The 17,322-nt window shown below is 47.3% G+C and overlaps 1 protein-coding gene across 1 annotated transcript in view; it reads right to left on the reverse strand.

Annotated features, from left to right (window-relative positions):
- Positions 1–2,928, reverse strand: part of KIAA1755 (KIAA1755 ortholog) — a 38,708-nt gene extending 35,780 nt beyond the window's left edge. Inside the window, exon 1 of the mRNA XM_020909298.2 lies at positions 2,564–2,928. Within this exon, the coding sequence (XP_020764957.2) occupies positions 2,564–2,566 (3 nt within the window). The 5' untranslated portion in view covers positions 2,567–2,928. The remainder of the gene's footprint in view (positions 1–2,563) is intronic.
- Positions 2,929–17,322: the final 14,394 nt, after the last annotated feature.

A 17,322-nucleotide genomic window follows, 5' to 3' on the forward strand; every position in this document is an offset into this window, starting at 1 on the left:
GCCCCTCAGGCAGGGACCAGGGCTGACTCATCTCCAGGCCCTGATCCTTACACAGGGCCTGGCACACAGTAGGTGCTTTGGAGGACCACCTACCATTGCAAAGATAGGTACTTTGCAATGTTGAATGAATTGAATTGGACTCAATCAGCATTTTTCAAAGCATGGGATGGGATCACAGGTGGCCCATGAGATGATTTGGGGAGGACATGAACTTAATGTGAAAATCACAGTAAGAAAGTTATTCTAATTCTCTCCCAGTCCTCTTTATGAGACCAAAGAGAAAGCTCAGTGCCAATATACCTGGAACACCTCTTAGACACTTAGCTTCTACTTCTTTTAAAAGAAAGAAAATAGTCCTGGGCTTAGAATCATCCACATTCAACTTAATCCAGCCACAATTTTCCAATATATATTCACTTTCATGCATTTATTTTTACAGTTACTTTCTATTCATGACAATGAATACCGATTTTTCATGGGCATAAGATTTCCTATTTAAATATATTTTTAAACTTACGAAGTAGTTGATTTCAAGAAAATATTAAGTAAACAATAAGTAGTAAATTTTATAATTTCTTTACACCTTATCCAGTAAGTAGTTATGCAAAAATTATTATAATAATATGGAAATTTCAGAAATGTGGGACTAGGTAAGCCCTAAGCCCTTGTCATAAGATACTCTGACCTTGGGCTGCCCAGAACACTAAATAGCCATTAATCAAATCACCCCACAAACATTACAGCTGTGATGGGTGCCACGAAATAGAGATACATAGCATGCTAGAGTGAAAGGCAGGAATCAGGAAAGACTTTCTTGAGGAGGTGACATCGGGTGGAGATTCACAAGATGAATAGGAATTCATTTAGAGGAAGGTGTTCCACCTAGCAGGAATAGTATGTGCAAAGGCCCTGTGGCAGAAGAGAGCATGAAACATGAAAACTCGGAACCAAAGTCAGAGAGGCTGGAGTACTCTGACTCCAGAAAAGATGAGCAAGTGGCAACCTTTAATATCTAAAGACAGAGATAAGAGGAAAATCCATCCCTCACTCCCATTCAGGAAAGAATTGTTCACCCTTTGAGAGGAGCCACTCAGTGTCTGAGCTTTGATCTGAGGGGTCTGCGGCTCAGCAGGGCATCTGGATTCTAAAACGAATAACTGTGTTAAGTCTGAAACCGGGAAAAATGGCTCTGGGGTGGCCAAGACCACCCAGAGCAGGTTCAGAATTCAGGCTGTCCTAATTGCCACTTCCTGATAGGAGTGACCTTGGGCAGTCACTTAAGTTCCCAGAGCTTTGGGTCTCCATCTGTGGGGTGGAGATACAGCAGGTTTACTGTTAGAGGAGGTGTGAGTTATATGATCTCCCGTATGTAAATTGCCCAGCTCAGAGCCTTGCCTGTGGTGAGAGGTGAATATCCATTAACCCATGATGACTATTGTCAAACAGCTCCAAGAGCAACATGCGTGTATACCTGCCCTGCAGTGTGTGGATTTAAGAGTCTGGTTTTACAGTATGTCTATGGTGTGTATGCAGGTGATTAAGCTCATATTCTAGCAATCTGGGGGAGCAGGCATACAAGGCTCGGGTTCGAGAGGGCATGTGTGTTCAGCGGTGTGAGAACGTTTGGATGCTCTGTGTGTGTATGTGTGAACCTGTCTGTATAGAAGTCTGCATTTGCACAAATTCAACTGACACAGATTCAACCTCATCCATCACAGTCAGGGATTAAAGTTGTGGCCTGTCCCCAGAGCCCTTTTCCAAATCCCCACCACTTCTGTGAACCGGCCCGGGGCTCCTGGCTGAAACTGGGCTGAGATTCCTTGAAAACAAGCTTTTCTTTCATTCTGTTTCCAGATATTGGCACAAACACACACACACACACACACAGCACCCCAACCTTCTCAAGGTGCCAGCTCAGAAAGACATGGCCTGGGGGTATAACTGTCCCTCCTCCCTCTTCCACTCGCCTAGGCCTACCCCCCACCCAATTCCCATGGGAGCACTTCCTCTTGGACCAATAAGTAGACCTGACTTTGCTTCTCTGAGTTGAAAGCAGCAACACCACAGCAAGTCTGGGTGAACAAGTTTCTCCTCTCCCCTCAGTACCCTAACCCACCTTGCCCTGTGGCGCCGGACTGGGCTGAGAGGGGACTTGAACCCTGTCCCCATCCAAACACTGACAACAAGGCACATTTGTGACCCTCAGCCTCAGGTCTGAAATGTAACACCACCCCAAGTTTGTCCAAGGTTCAGAGCTAGGTTTCAGCTCTGATCTGTGCAATGGGATGGTGCAGTATCAAAGTTTACCAAACATCCAATCTTAATGCATCCACTTCACACAAGGACAGAAGCAGGCCCAGAGAGGAGGGGGGAAGCCATCGCCAGAGATGGGTTCCTGCACCCTCTACCCCACCCCTGCTGGTGGGGGCAGTTAAGCACAGACCCCTGGCCAGGAACTGAAGGTGGTCTCCACGTTAAAGGAGTCTGCCTTGGACACCCCCTCTAGGGCTGTGCACATCAACAGGGGACAGAGCAAGGTGGTCCAGGCCTTGGCAGGCGTTACCATGGTGACGGGGTACAGGCGGCGGCGACGGCTGCTCCTCTCCTGGGTGACTCTCAGAGGGTCCGGTCCGCGCGTTGGTGCCTCTGTCTGTCGGATGCAGCTTCAGACCCTCCACCTAGCCCTGGAGCGGGCGGAGCGGGCTGGCCCCGGGGCGCCGACCCCGCCTCATCTGCGAGGGGAGCCGGGGATTCGGGCAGAGAGACAGAGGGGGTGCAGGAGAGACGCACGGTGATTGAGACTAGAGACAGACAAGAACGGGAGAGCCGCGGGCGGAGAGGGCCGGGCCACCACCGAGGGCGGCCGCCGGGGCGGGGCGGGCGGGGCGGGGGCTGCTCCCCGCGTGGGACCCCGCGGCCGACGGCGGCCCCTCGGAGCCGGCGCCTTGCCCCCGCCCCGCCCGCCGCCGCCTGTGATGAGAACCAGACGCCCCCCTCCCGGCTCAGGGCCGCGGGCTGCCAAGGGGAATTTGATCTGGCCCTGTTCCTCACTGCTCCCGCAGCCGAGCTCCTGCCTCCGTCATCTTGCACTCCGCCCACCCCAGGAAGCGCCCATTGTACAGACGGACAGAACGAGGCTCTGGCACAGTCCTGATGCTGGGTGAAGTGAACTCTTCCTCGTCCACTTGCCAGCTGGGGGGATTCCAGCAAGTCAGGAAATCTCGTAAATCAGTTTCCTCATCTGTAAGATGGGGATGGTGATGGTGGTAGTGACTATAATGGTGACAATGGTGACGATAGTACCTGCCTCTTAGATTTGGTGGCAAGAAGTAAGCATATGTCCCAACGCCTTTCCCCTGTGAAGCCCACCCATGCTTCACCAGGACCTCCCAACCCAAGGCTTGGAGGAGATGGTGGTTGTGTGTGAGTACTAGTCTTGTTTCTCTCAAATAGCGACCGGTCGTGTGACTATGGCCAAACCACTGTTCCCAGCTAAGCTTCAGTTTTGGAGGGAGACTGGAAAACTAGATGATAGCTAGTTATTCTTGTCGGGTGACTCTGGGATCCATCCACTCCTTTATCAAACATTGTACCATGCACTGAGCCATAACAGGACAGAGCCCCTGTCCTTGGGTAATGTACAGTCTGGTGCGAAAGATGGGGAAAAACACAAACAAGTAATACCTGAGTGTGTGAACTGCTAAGAAGGAAACAGACAAATGTTAATGGTGGGCACAGTAGGGGGATCAGCCTAGAGCTGGTGGTTTAGGAAGGAGGAGAGAAGCCTAGATCTGAAAGACGGGAAGAAATTAGGTGAAGAGTGGGGATGGAGTGGGAGAATCAGAGTTCCAGGCAAAAGGAACAGCATGTAAAAGGCCCTGAGGTAATATTAAGCTTAAAGAAGTTGGGACTAAGCAAAGAACTGAAAACGGACGAGTATAGTAGTAAGGGTTTAAGTTCAAAGTCCAAGCATCATTCACAGCCCATCTCCCAACCCACATAGGTCAACCAGTCTTTTTGCAGAAAGTACCCAAGCTAGGAGCCATCTCATCTTGCTTGTATAACTTTTACAAGTCCCTTTTCATCCCTGGACCTCTGTTTGTTCATTGTTCACTTGGGACTAAGAATCCCCTATTTCTAATAGCTCCAGCCTGGCGGATCTCTTAATGGTATGTATTCAGCAATCAAACCCTCTCCAACCTGCAGGAGCTGGTCGGGATGGTTTTGGTATCATTACTCCAGACTCGAGCTTTGGAGAGAACAGACTTGTTGATATCAGGTGGCAGGATTCTGCTGGAAGTTGAGGGGATCATAGGTTGGAGGTTCTAGAGTTCCAGCTTTGCTGGGAAACAGAATTGACATGACATCTAGTGTTCGGGATTTGCAGGCAACGGAGACTGACTGTGAGTTAGGCAAAAAAAAAAAAAAGAAGGATTAGTGGAGTATGGGGTGCTCACAGAATCAGTGAGAAGGCTAGGGGCCATCCTCTGAAACATACAAGGTAAGTGGGATGGTCCTGGCAGGAATGAGTTGTAAACTCCTTATGACCGATGGAATTACATCAAGACAGACAACACACCAAAGTAGAGCTTTCCATGTGTCAGGTGGAAACTATTTAAGAATTACGATGTAAATTCTATTATTGTCCTCATTTTACAGGTGAAAAAAACATGAGGTAATGAGAGGTTATGCAGTTTGCTCAAAGTTGGATAGGAGTTAACTATGGAAACCAAAATTGGACTCAATTTTGCTCAATTGTGTCCAATTCTTTGTGACCCCATGGACTGTAGACCACCAGGCTCCTCTGTCCATCAGATTTTCCAGGCAAGAATACTGGAATAAGTTGCCATTTCCTACTGCAGAGGATCTTCCCAACTCAGGGATCAAACTTGTGTCTCTTGCATCTCCTGCATTGGTAGGTGGATTCTTTACCACTGCCCTACATGGGAAGCCAAAATTGGACAAGGCTGTCCATTTCTAGAAATAATGGTATTAACTACCTCCCTTTTGCTACCACAATGAATCCCAAGCTGTGTATCTCTCCTTGACAGTTTCAAAGACTTAAAAGAGATTCTCGCTGGGCCACATGCCCAAGGTCCTTCCAACCCCGAACATCTTAGATCAATTGGTCACCCAAAAGAAAATTAAGTTGCATACAAAGGGTGGGAAAGGATCTGAAATGGCATATAAACCACAAGTGTGCTCTTTATAAAGTCCATTGCGTGGCTCCACTGACATCCTTGGCTACTTTATTCCCATCCCATATTCTTCCAAAAATACTTTCTACTTTATGGTTCAATTCCACCTACAACCAAAAATGTACACACACATACCCATACAGCCTTGGCCTCATGTTCTGTGTGACCTCAAGCAAGTTCATCTTCCTGTGCCTCAGCTTTATCCTCTGTAAGCCAGAGAGAATAATATTTACTTCCTCATAGAGCTATGGTGGGGATTAAATAAGTTAATGAGTGTAAGGTGCTTTGCACTGTGTCTGGTACATGGCAGAATTAATATACAACACTAAAATGGTGTTGTTTATGTTAGGGACCAACGGTTGTGAAATCAGCCTCTAAATACACGGGCTTAAATGCTGCATTGGATTTGGTTCATCTCCCAGGAACTTTCCAGAGGATTTTCCAAGAACTATTCAAGTATTCATTTCCTCTCTTTTTGGTAAATGAATAACTGAATCTTGCTCCAATTGCTCCACTAAATTTGGAGAAATAACAAAATCCATCACCGTTCTTACATACAGTGGAATAGAGTAAACCGGGAAGGATGTGCAAATGGGATCTGCTCCGATGTGCTGTTCGGCCTTGCACAGATGGAGACCACAGTATCCACAGCATAAAGCACAGGTTATAATCTTCTCCTCCTGAGACTTTTGTGAGAATCCAATGAGATAATGCATCGAAAGGACTTCACACAGTGCCTGGCATGTAATAGGTCTCCAGCAAATGGGAGCTCTATCTATGGTTCTGAGATTCCCAGGGCCAGGTGCCAGGACAGCTCATCAGGGAACAGTCTCACTTGGAGAGAGAAAGTTGCCTAATTTTTTTTTAAGTCATGGGATTCAGAATTTATTTATTCAGTAAATATTTATTTGTTCCTACTATCAGCAGAAGTACTTGGCACACGTGCATACATTCACCCCCTTCCTACCCACCGGAGACATCCTGAATCAATCATGGAACTTCCTGCTGAACCTAGAAGCCACCTCAGAATCCTCCTCAATACAGATCCCAAGTAACTGCTTCCAATCAACACGAGTTGGCATTGCAGATGAAGCTTATTTACCACCTGTGGTCCCTCATGTATAAGGAAGATTGACATTGGAGAAGACACAGACTCTGGATGCAGAAGGTCTGGGTTTGAATCTTGCCCCCTACACATCTTTATTAAAACGAGCAGGGGACTTACCTGTACAGTGGATAACAATCCACCTGCCAATGCAGTGGACACGGGTTCGATCCCTGGTCCGGAAAGATTCCACATGCCACAGAGCAACTAAGCTTGTGCGCTGCAACTACTGAGCCTGTGCTCTAGAGCCTGCAAGCTGCAACTCCTGCATCCCATGCACCATAGAGCCCGCAAGCCGCAACTCCTGCATCCCATGCACCCTAGAGCCCCTGCTCCACAACAAGAGAAGCCACCACAATGAGAAGCCCGCACACCGCCACCAAGAGGAGCCCCCACTTGCCACAAGTAGAGAAACCCTGAGGGCAGCAATGAAGAACCAGCACAGCCAGAAAAATTTTTAATAATCAATTAATTAGAAATTAAGTTTAAAAATTATTTAAAAAATAAAATGAGTATGTATTGAGGCATTGCATCAGCCATGGAATGTGCCCCTTACATCTCCCTTCAAGCGAGAGTCTGTTGCAGGAAGTTCCATGAACCCTGGATGACTCAGGACACCACTTGTGGCCAAGGCCACATGCTTCCTGGACAACCCCTGGCTAAGCACACTCTGCACAAGGGTTCACCCTTCTGCCTGATGTGGGACTCTTCTCTAAACAATTTCCATGCCAGAGCTCCCCACTGGGCTGGTCGAGACTCCCTCAGTGCTGTGCCACAGACTGAAACTCTTTCTACCCAGTCCTCCTTTCCTCCCCCTTTCCTTTTGCAGTTGTCGGACCTGCGGCACAGTCCTTGTCTCTCCCAGCTCCCTCTTCCCTTTATCCTCACAGGCATCACCCCCAGTGAATCTCTTGCACTTCTAACTCTGTCTGTGGTTTCTGTTTCTCAGAGGCTGCAACTAACACAGCACTGAACTGTAAAAGTCTGGGTTGAAAAGGAGTGGTTTTCTCCTCTTCTCTGGTGGTGCCTGTAGGGGGTGGCACAGAAATGCTTGTGAGGGCTGCAGGCCAAGAGTGACTCAGAACGGAGAGGCTGAAGGGCACACAGAACATCACCCCAGCCTCTCCTGGATGAAATTGACCTGACCCATCAAAGACTCTTGATTGTAAATGACAGAAGTTCAACTCAACCTGGCTTCAGTGAAAAAAGGGACTTTAGAGTCTTAAAAGTGAGAACTGGTGCCAGAGCTCTGTCATCATTCTTCAGGTGGTTTCTCTCCCGTGGCCAGGGAAGATCTCCAGGAACTTCAGCGTTACATGGTCTCAGCTCAGCAGTCCTAATACAATGACAACATTTTTCCCCCTTCCTCTGTATACTAACTCTAAGGAAGACCCTGATTGGCCTTGTTTATGTCACATGTCTATTCCTGAACCAATCACTATGGCCAGAGTAATAAGGCTATTCTGATTGGCCAGAACAGATTCCATGCCCACCCCTCAGTGGGAACACATGAGGACAGGTCTACCAGGGCTGTATGGAACCGGGAGAACTTCTCAAAGAAGCCGGAAGGAGAGAGATGGAAACACAGGTTAAGTCAACAAAAGCTATGATGATCATTGCCCACTTCATAAACACTAGGAAGAAAAAAGACATTGTTTCCTCCCTCAATGACCTTCTCTTCTTACAGGGGGGAAATAGGATGTTTAACTGAGCTCTCTGATACCAGGTCTTGGGATCAGATTGGAGGACTCCTGTGGACACACAGGTACCTCAGACACTGTTCCACCTTCTCCTAGGATGCCCACAATCTGGTGGCAGGGACAGGGAAGGAAATCTATGAGAACAAACTGACTCAGTGGCCTGGAGACTTAAAACTTCACTTGTTTAATTGTCCTAATTTAGAGCAGGGAGATCTACCCAGAGAGGGGTTGACTCACGCAGTGTCACACTGCCTAGCCAGGACAGCTACCAGGTCTGCTCTTAAAATTGCTTCATGGGGACTTCCCTGGTGGTCCAGTGGTTAAGAATCCCCCTGCAATGCTGGGGATGCGGGTTCGATCCCTGTTCAGGGAGCTAAGATCCACATGCCACAGAGCAACTAAGTCTGCAAGCCACAACTAGAGAACCCGTGCAATACAACAAAAGACCCTGCATGCCACAACTAAGACCTGAAGCAGCCAAATCAATCAATCAGTCAATCAATATATATTTTTTTTAAATCCACTTCATGGAAGGAGAGCCCTGATATATAAGTAAGGGCCCTGGGTTCAAGTTCCTGCCTTTCCACTACCTCCCTGCAGGGTCATGAGGGTTTGTCTAAATTCTCTGAACCTCAGTTTTCTCAACTGTACAATGAAACCGATAACTTCTGCTTTGGCTCTCTCCTCTGACTGCTGTGAGGCAACACCCATGTGCATTTATGTTCTGCAGGGGATAGCGGTTCTGAGATGCACTGATTGATCACCTGCTCCATTCCAGGGACAATGTGTGTGCTGGGATGGCAGGGTGAACACAACAGACAGCCCCTGCCCTTGTGTAGCTCATAGTATGGTAAGAGATCACATCTTAGTAATGAATGCACTGTACATGTGTGGGTACAGTTGTTCAAGGGAAAAACAGAGTCCATGTCAAAGGAACCCAGTGGCTTCTAGGACTAGGAGGCCTGCCCTGAAGGCTTAAGCTGAGATCTGACAAGAGAGGAAGGACGAACTAGTGAAAGAAGTCAGGGAAGAGCGTTACAGTCAGCGGGAACAGCACATGCAAAAGTCTTGTGGCAGGAGAGTGGATTGGAGGCACATTAGAGACAGAGTGAAGGGAGCAGGGACACGACCAGAAGTGGGAGAGGTGGGCAAGGTTCTGCAGGTCACAGAGGATGGGAATTGTCTCCTTAGAGCCATGAAAAACCATGGAGGGAATTACAGAGGGAGTAATGAGATCAGATTTTTTTTTCAAGATTCTGCTAGCTGCAGGATGGAAGATGCAGCAGAAAGAATGCAGGGTTTGCAGGGAGACCCACCAGCAAGGAGGCATACAGAGGGCTGGAGAAGGGTCTAACTCCAAGGGCAGCGGAAACCAGAAGCCAAGGCCCCAGGGGAACCTGCGGCTGGAGACCCTAAGGTGGGGACACTAAGGACCTTTCTGCTTCCCTCAGTCCATCCCTTAGCCCCCTGCCCCCTCTCTTTCCCTCCTAGTCCAGCCCTCCCTGTCTTGTTATTGTAGGACTGACTCCACAGATGACTCATCTAGGAGTTGGGTTTCTCGTTCCAGCCGTCTCCCCTTCCCCAGCTACTTGGAGCTTCTTGGGCCCTGCAGACCTCACCCTTCACCATCTGGGGAGGCAGCCAAGAGCCCGCCAGCTGCAGGGAGGTCCAAGGAGAAAGGAGCTGGGCCTCAGCCAGCCTCAGGCACGACCCACGCCTTCCTGCCTCTGTGGTTGCTCATCCTCTTGCCCTCACCAGGGGATCCCCTTCCTGCAAGTCCTGTTCATCCTCCCAGGACCACCTCCTCTGGGGAGCCCTGCCCAGTGGCCCCAGGTGATCTTCCCCCTTCTGCTCAGCAGCACCTGTCTTTTCACTCAATGCTCAAGAGCTTACTTTCTGGCGAAAGAAGCAGAAAAGTGCTATAATGGAGCTGTGGATGAAAATATGCTAGGAGCCTACAGGAGAGAACCAGTAACACCCACTAGAACTGGGGCCCAAGGAGGTTTCCCAGAGGAGGGACACTGGCATCTGGGTTGTGAAGGAGGAATAGGAGTTCAATGTAGGGAGAAAGATGAGAAGGTACTCCAGGCCAAGAAAAGGGGGTATACAGGGGCTGATTGCAGGTCATTTCTTTAATGTGTGAGAGGGGCCCCGTGCATACAGATGTTTGTGAAATGAATAAATGAATGTTTGAGAAGAACACTGAGAAATTCAGTGTGGCTGAAAACTAGTGGCATATGGACCAAACCAGGCAGACAGAAGAATTTAAAAAAAAAAAACTGAATTTTTTGTCAATGTCTAAAAACAAGGAAGCTTTACATAAGCTGCTGAAGCTGGGCAGCAACCTCTCTCTTCATCAAGGCATGGGGTAGCCAGCTCAGCAGAGTCCCTATCTGGTTCATTTGTTCATGCTATTTCCTGGACCCTGCAGACAACTGAGTTTGCACTCATGACCCAGATGACACTCTTTTCAAGGTTCTAGACTGTGAGTTGCTCACAAGGCCAGGTGTGAGCAACAGGTGCTCAATTAATGTTCATTGGCTAGGTGGATGGATAGCATGGTGATTCTAAAACATGCCTGCAAATTTCTTAACAATCCTGCCTTTCCAAAGGGGAGCCCCCTTCAGTGTGGGCTGGATCTAGACTCACCTGGAAAGAATCAGATGGAGAGAAAGTTATATATGTGACTTCTGAGACTAGGTCACAAAAGACATTGTAGCTTCCACTTTGACATCCATAGGTAGAGAGGGAGATTTCATTCAGAAAGTGAGTAGAGATCAGATCTGAACTAGAAAACCAAAAAAGCTTGCAATACAGGAGTACCATGGTCACCTCTGGGCTTCCCAGGTAACACTATGGTAAAGAACCAGAATCCACCTGCCAACACAGGAGACCTGGGTTTGATCCCTGGGTCAGGAAGATCCCCTGGAGGAGGGCATGGCAACCCACTCCAGTAGTGTTGCCTGGAGAATTCCATGGACAGAGGAGCCTGGCGGGCTACAGTCCATAGAGTTGCAAAGAGTTGGACACAACTGAGGCGACTTAGCATGCACATGGTCACCTCCAAGTTTTAGGCGTGTCACACAGGCAGTCAGGTAGGAGAGGATGGAGTGAAAGAGCCTTAGGTCTAAGAGGTAAGTAAGACGCTGTGGCAAGCATTCTAGGGAGATTAGGTGCCCTGTGTCTCCAATCCAGCATCCTCGAAGAGTAGTCCCAGCCCAGTCCTTCGCACCCTGAGGTCCTGGCTTCATCATTCCTTAGCCCCAGCTGGCCCTCTGAGCTGTGGAGGAGGTCAAGACTTCAGCATTTCTCAGAGGCCAAGTCATCCTCCTCACTCAGAGTCTTCTTTGTGTGGAGGAAGCAGTTGCTGCCTTGCCCAGTGTGGGGCTGAGGGGAGGAGGGTCAGTGGCCTTGGGGAACCAGAGATAGGGGGTGAGGAGCTGCGAGTCTCTGTGGAGATCCCGCTGACCCCTGGGCGTGATGGGAGCCACAGCCACCAACCAAACATTCTGTTGGGACAACCCTGAAGTCCAGTCTACCGAGGTTGTTTGAAATGTATGTACAGATGGAACTAAGTTTTAATGCAGATCGGACTGCCCTGAAGTGCCATTTCTCATCCATCAATTAGGCGAAAGTTCAAAAGCTTGACGACACGTGCTGATAGCCTTGGAGCCCACAGGCACTCGTACACATCATTGGTGGGGAATTCAGTAATATCTAGAAGAATGACATAGGCTGTACCCTCTGACTCAGGATTCTTCTAGGGTTTATTGTAAAGACATAATTACACAAATATTTAAAAACCTCCATACAAGAGTATTCATTGTTATTTGTAATAACAAAATGAACTTTGTTTCTATATAACGAATGTCTGGGGCCTCTCAGGTGGCACAGTGGTGATGAATCCACCTGCCAATGCATAAGAACCCAGGGTTCAATCTGGGTTCAGGAAGATGCCCTAGAGTAGGAAAAAGCAACCTGCTTCAGTATTCTTGCCTAGAAAATTCCATGGAGAGAGGATCCTGACGGGCTACAGTCCACGGGGTCGAAAAGAGTCAGACACAATTGGGCACACACGCACAGACACGCAATGATTGTTATGCTGCCATAAAAGCTGGGAGGACGAGCTCGATGAACCTGTGTGCAGTGATTTAAAACACACGTTGTTAAACAAAATGTAAAGGATTGTGTACAGTACGCTGCCTTTCATATAAGAAAAAGTTTAAATTATTTATTTCTACATATACTTATTTATTTGATTATGCAAAAGAAACCAAGGAAGGATAAATCAGAAACTCATTAAAAACAGTTTCTCATAAGGAACTGGTGGTAATGCAGAAGAGAAGAAAAAGATGGGAGTAAGATTTCTCTGAGTATATTTTTATACAGTTTTGACTTTTTAACCATGTAAATATTTTACATTTTCAAAGATAAAATAAATTAAAACATGAAAACCTAAATCCTAAACTTGAAAACAAAGGGGGAAAAATGAGCTTAATTGCATGTCAAGTTTATAATATAACCACACAAAGAAAACAATTAATTTAAGTAAGTTTGGCCATGGGACTCTGACTCCTAGCCTCTTAATAGGATGTGTTCTAAGAATAAAGAGAGCCACAAAGAAGTCTTGAACTTTAATTAATCGTACTTGGCAAAGGTATTGGTGCTGTAATTCTGAAACTCCTATTTCTGTTGTCTGATTGAAGAAATGAATAAATATATTGATGACTTGGGAACCTGGGTTCTCACTAGGGGAGATGAAAATGAAAAACATAGCACAGAAGAAGGATCTGTGGTTATGAGTTTAGTTGGAGACATCAGTGTGAACTCATGCTTCACACACATACACACACATATATTCTCTAGCTCTGCCCATTAAGTAGGCTACGGAACCATAACAACCCCATAGAAATTAGCACATCTAGTGCCCAGATCTTGGTCCCTAAATACCATTGCCCAGTAAAAGAGACTCACATCCTTAGAGAAATGGCCGATTCCAGGATTGTTCAGAGAAAGTGCGAGGTGAGCCTGAAAAGTCTCGTGTCAGGAAGCAAGAAAGCCCTCAAAGAATGGTGAAGTCAAGTGAAAGGAGCTAATTTAAAGGGAATTCAACTAGGCAGAGTTCAGACAATTTGATCATCAAAAGAAGAATGGGGCAGGTTTCTCACTATTGGAATGAGAAGTTACAGACCAGCAAGGGACTAGAATGATCCAGGTGGTAATAATGGTTTAGAGCTGGAGACAGTATGAACTCATACTTAGCTTAATATAGATACAGATATAGAGAGCTGGTAGATTGATAGATACAGATAGAAATCTTTATGGATATGTGTATACATAGAAATTAGCCTAGATACATGTATTTCCTTGCTCCATCAGCTGAGAGGGTTTGAGGCAAAAACACCCCAGTAGCAATGAGCACAGCTCGCATCCACATCCTGGTTTCTAATGCCGTTCTCCAATGAAAGAACCAGGGCTCTTCGGAGAAATGGATTCTTCCGGGACTGGGATAGGAATACATAAGCTAAGCCTGGATCATGTTGCAGTGCCAGCAAGTAAGTGAAAGTGAAACTTGCCTGGTGCACTGGGAAGACCCAGAGGGATCGGGTGGAGAGGGAGGTGGGAGGGGGGACCAGGATGGGGAATACATGGCTAATTCATTTCAATGTATGACAAAAACCACTGCAATGTTGTAAAGTAATTAGCCTCCAACTAATAAAAATAAATGGGAAAAAAAAAAAGAAAGTGAAACTTATTTGCACACTCATGTGCAACTCTTTGCGAGTCCATGGACTGCAGTCTGTCCCGCTCCTCTGTCCATGGAATTCTCCAGGCAAGAGTACTGGAGTGGGTTGCCATTTCCTTCCCCATCGGATCTTCCTGACCCGGGAATTGAACCTGGGTCTTCTGCATTTCAGGCAGATTCTTTACCAACTGAGCCACTAACAAAGCCCCAGCAAGTAAGGAAGCACTAAAATAAAAATCCACAATGATGGCAGCATGTCAAAGGGACACAAGATCCAACTGAAAGAGCTTTTAAAGACCAAATCTGGTATAATTTGAGCAAGAAAATAAAGCGTTATATTTATATAAATAAATAAGTGGGAGACAATAGATAAATATCCTTGCAGAATAATTCCAAATAATTTATGTAGATACATCACCTTCAAGGGGATAGAGCATAGTTTCTCGCTAAAGGGTCCCTTTAGAAAGAAATGGCAACCCACTCCAGTACTCTTGCCTGGAAAATTCCTTGGACAGAGGAGCCTCGTGGGCTACAGTCTATGGGGTCGCAAAGGGTCGGACACGACTGTAAGACTGACTTTCACTTTCTCACCAAAGTGTGGGCTGCACATAGTGATTTTGTTTCAAAGAGCTCAGTATGGAAAGAGAAAAAAAGAGTAACTTTAAGTGGAGAAACCTGGAAAACACTACCTCGGCTGGGTGATCAAAGTCAACATCAACTGTGATAAACCCTCTTGGTAGTAAATGCTCTTGATATGTACAAGGATAAGGTAATTAAGTTGTTACAAACTGTCTTAGGCACACTCCACTCTACTCCCACTTACTTTGCAAAGATGCCCAGAGAGGGCAATAGCCTTCCCCAAGGCCGCACAGCGTGTCCATGGCAGAATCGGGATTCAAACCCACTATCCTGACCGTTAGCCCAGGGATCTACCTCTAAATTCCAGAGTGCTGGAAATGGGAGGCACCTAAAGGTCTGTTTACAATGTTATCAGAGCTGTTACCGTAGAACACTCATTTCATAGAGAAGGTAAGTGGGGCTCAAAGGGTCAGTAGAATTTCTTCCACATCACCTTGGAGTGGCAGAATTGCAAGAAAATAGGAAGTGGGCTTCCCCAAGTCATGTATGCCCTCAACAGCCAGTTTAGCCTGATTGATCTTCCTCCCTGGAACTCTCAGCACTAAAATGTTTCTGTCCCCCAAATTCTAGCTCCTTCCTCTTTTCGCATGAGAATGGCCCCTTCCCTTCTGTGGCCCCACTTCAAGGCCCTTGGACCACCCAAGGACACCCACGGACTTCTTCTCCTGGGGTGAAAAATCCTGAGCAGCGAGAAAAAACTGGGCAGATGGTGGTGTGGCAATGGGGCTGGGGTCACACTGCGGCCTTTCCCCACCAGCCAGCCAAGAACTAAGCTCCTAATGAAAGGGCTAAATTGTCCTGTGCAGCTGTGTTTGTCCCCACTGGCCCCCCTTTCAATCTGCAGCCCTGATAGGGAATGGGGTAAGTCAGTGGAGGGGCGGGGGGAAGTCACTTTCTTCCTGCGTGCGCTCCACCCCCCAGCCCTGGGGGATTCCCCAGGACTGTCCTCCAGGGGCCATCAAGTGCCACTTTTCCCTTCTGGTTTCTTTTTAAGGCAGAATCTCAGGTCCGCACAGTGAACAGGGGGCCTAGCCATGGTGTCCAACTGTTGGCACATCAGAATGACCCAGAGGGGTGCATTACATGCAGACACTCTCTTCTCCGGAATCAGAACCTCCAAGGCTGGGCCTGGAAATTGTATATTTTCATAAACACAGCTGGTTGTGAGACACCTGGTTACACAGATTGAGAAAAACTGGGGTCCACGGAGAGCTGTGGACTTGCTCAGAGTCACAGAGCAATTTTTATGTTTAGACCCAAGCCAACTCATTCATTCATTCAGTCATAAAAGCATTCACTCAGCACTGACTCTATCAGGCTATATGTTAAGGATTTACCAGAAAGAAGGTTTGCTAACAAGATGCTCACAATAAGCAAATGAGCAATAAACAGGTCCTTCAAAAGCACAGTGATAAATCTGACCACTGAGACATCCAAGATACTCCAGGAGCCCTGCAAAGGCTACTTAACCAGGCAATGGGGCAGTAATCAGGAAAGGCTGCCTGAAGGAGGTGATAACCCAAGCAGACTCTTCAAGGAAGAGTCTATGGAATATCAGCGTAGCGGAGGAAAGTCTCTCCAGGAAGGTAGGTCAGCTCGAGCAAAGGCTTGGAGGTGACAAACAGCATGATGTGTAGTAGCGTTAGTCACTCAGTCGTGTCCGACTCTTACTGACCCCATGGCCTGTAGCCCACCAGGTTCTTCTGTCCATGGAATTCTCCAGGCAAGAATACTGGAGTGGGTTGCCATTTCTTTCTCCAATTATGTGTATGGGCAGCCAAAAGCAGCTCAGTGTTGCTGAAGCCCAAAATCTGAGGCAGGAGGAATTAGAAATTTCACTCACTGGTTATATCTGTTGAGTGCTTACTGTATGCTGGACCTTTTTCAGGTGCTTGGTTTGGGCATAGATAACAAAGCAGACAAAATCCTTGCCTTCCTTGGCCTCACATTCTAGTAGGAAGGAGAGAAAAACACAAACTGGTAAGCAAACAAGCACATAACTTGCATGAGGTGATAAATGCTGAGAAGGAATAGAAAGCAAGGTGAGAGGCTGGGAGTTCCTAGTTCCTGATGTGCAGATAAGAAGTCCTCCTAAAGAAAAACAGTCATTAGTGGAGATTTAAAAGAAGCAAGGCAGTGAGTCATAAAGGATCTGAGTGGAACGTGTTCTGGGAAGAGGGAATAGCAAGTGCAAAGGTCCTGAGGCTTAAGTGAGATGGAGAAAGGCTGGCAGGGACCAAGTCAAGGAGGAACTTATGCAGCATGTTAAGAATTTTGTTTTTCTTCTACATGTAAAACTGTAAATCAGCAAAAGATTTAAGCAGAGGAAGGAGCTTAAATGTAGAATTTTTTTTAAAAATTTTATTTTTGGCTGTGTTGGGTCTTCACTGTTGCATGCTGGCTTTCTCCAGTTTCCAAGAGCAAGGGCTGCTCTCCAGTTATGGTATGCAGGCTTCTCACTGAGTTGATTTCTCGTTGCAGAGCATGGGTTCTAGGCATAAAGAGTCAGTGTGTGGGAGCAGCATGCGGGCTTTAGACTGCAGGCTCAGCAGTTGTGGGGCACAGGCTAAGTTACCCCACAGCCTGCGGTATCTTGCCCTAACAGGGACCGAACCTGTGTCTCCTGCATTGGCAGGCAGCTTCTCCACCACTGGACCACCAGGGACACCCTAATGTAGATTTTAAAGGTCCTCCTGACTGCCATTTAGACAACAGAGCAGACAGAAAGGAAAACCAGTGAGGAGGTCCAGGTGGGAGGAGATGGCAGCCTGGAGTCCAGGGTGGGCGAGGGTGGTAGTGGTGAGGAGGAGGAGGAAAAAAAAATGCTAAACTTACTCTCCAGAAGCAAGATCCACAAGGCTGGATTGGCTGCTACTGTTGGGAGAGAAATGAGCCATCTAGGAGGGCATCAGATTGCAGGTGGGAGACAGGGCC

This window comes from Odocoileus virginianus, chromosome 9 (genome assembly GCF_023699985.2).
Source record: "Odocoileus virginianus isolate 20LAN1187 ecotype Illinois chromosome 9, Ovbor_1.2, whole genome shotgun sequence".
NCBI lineage: Eukaryota > Metazoa > Chordata > Mammalia > Artiodactyla > Cervidae > Odocoileus > Odocoileus virginianus.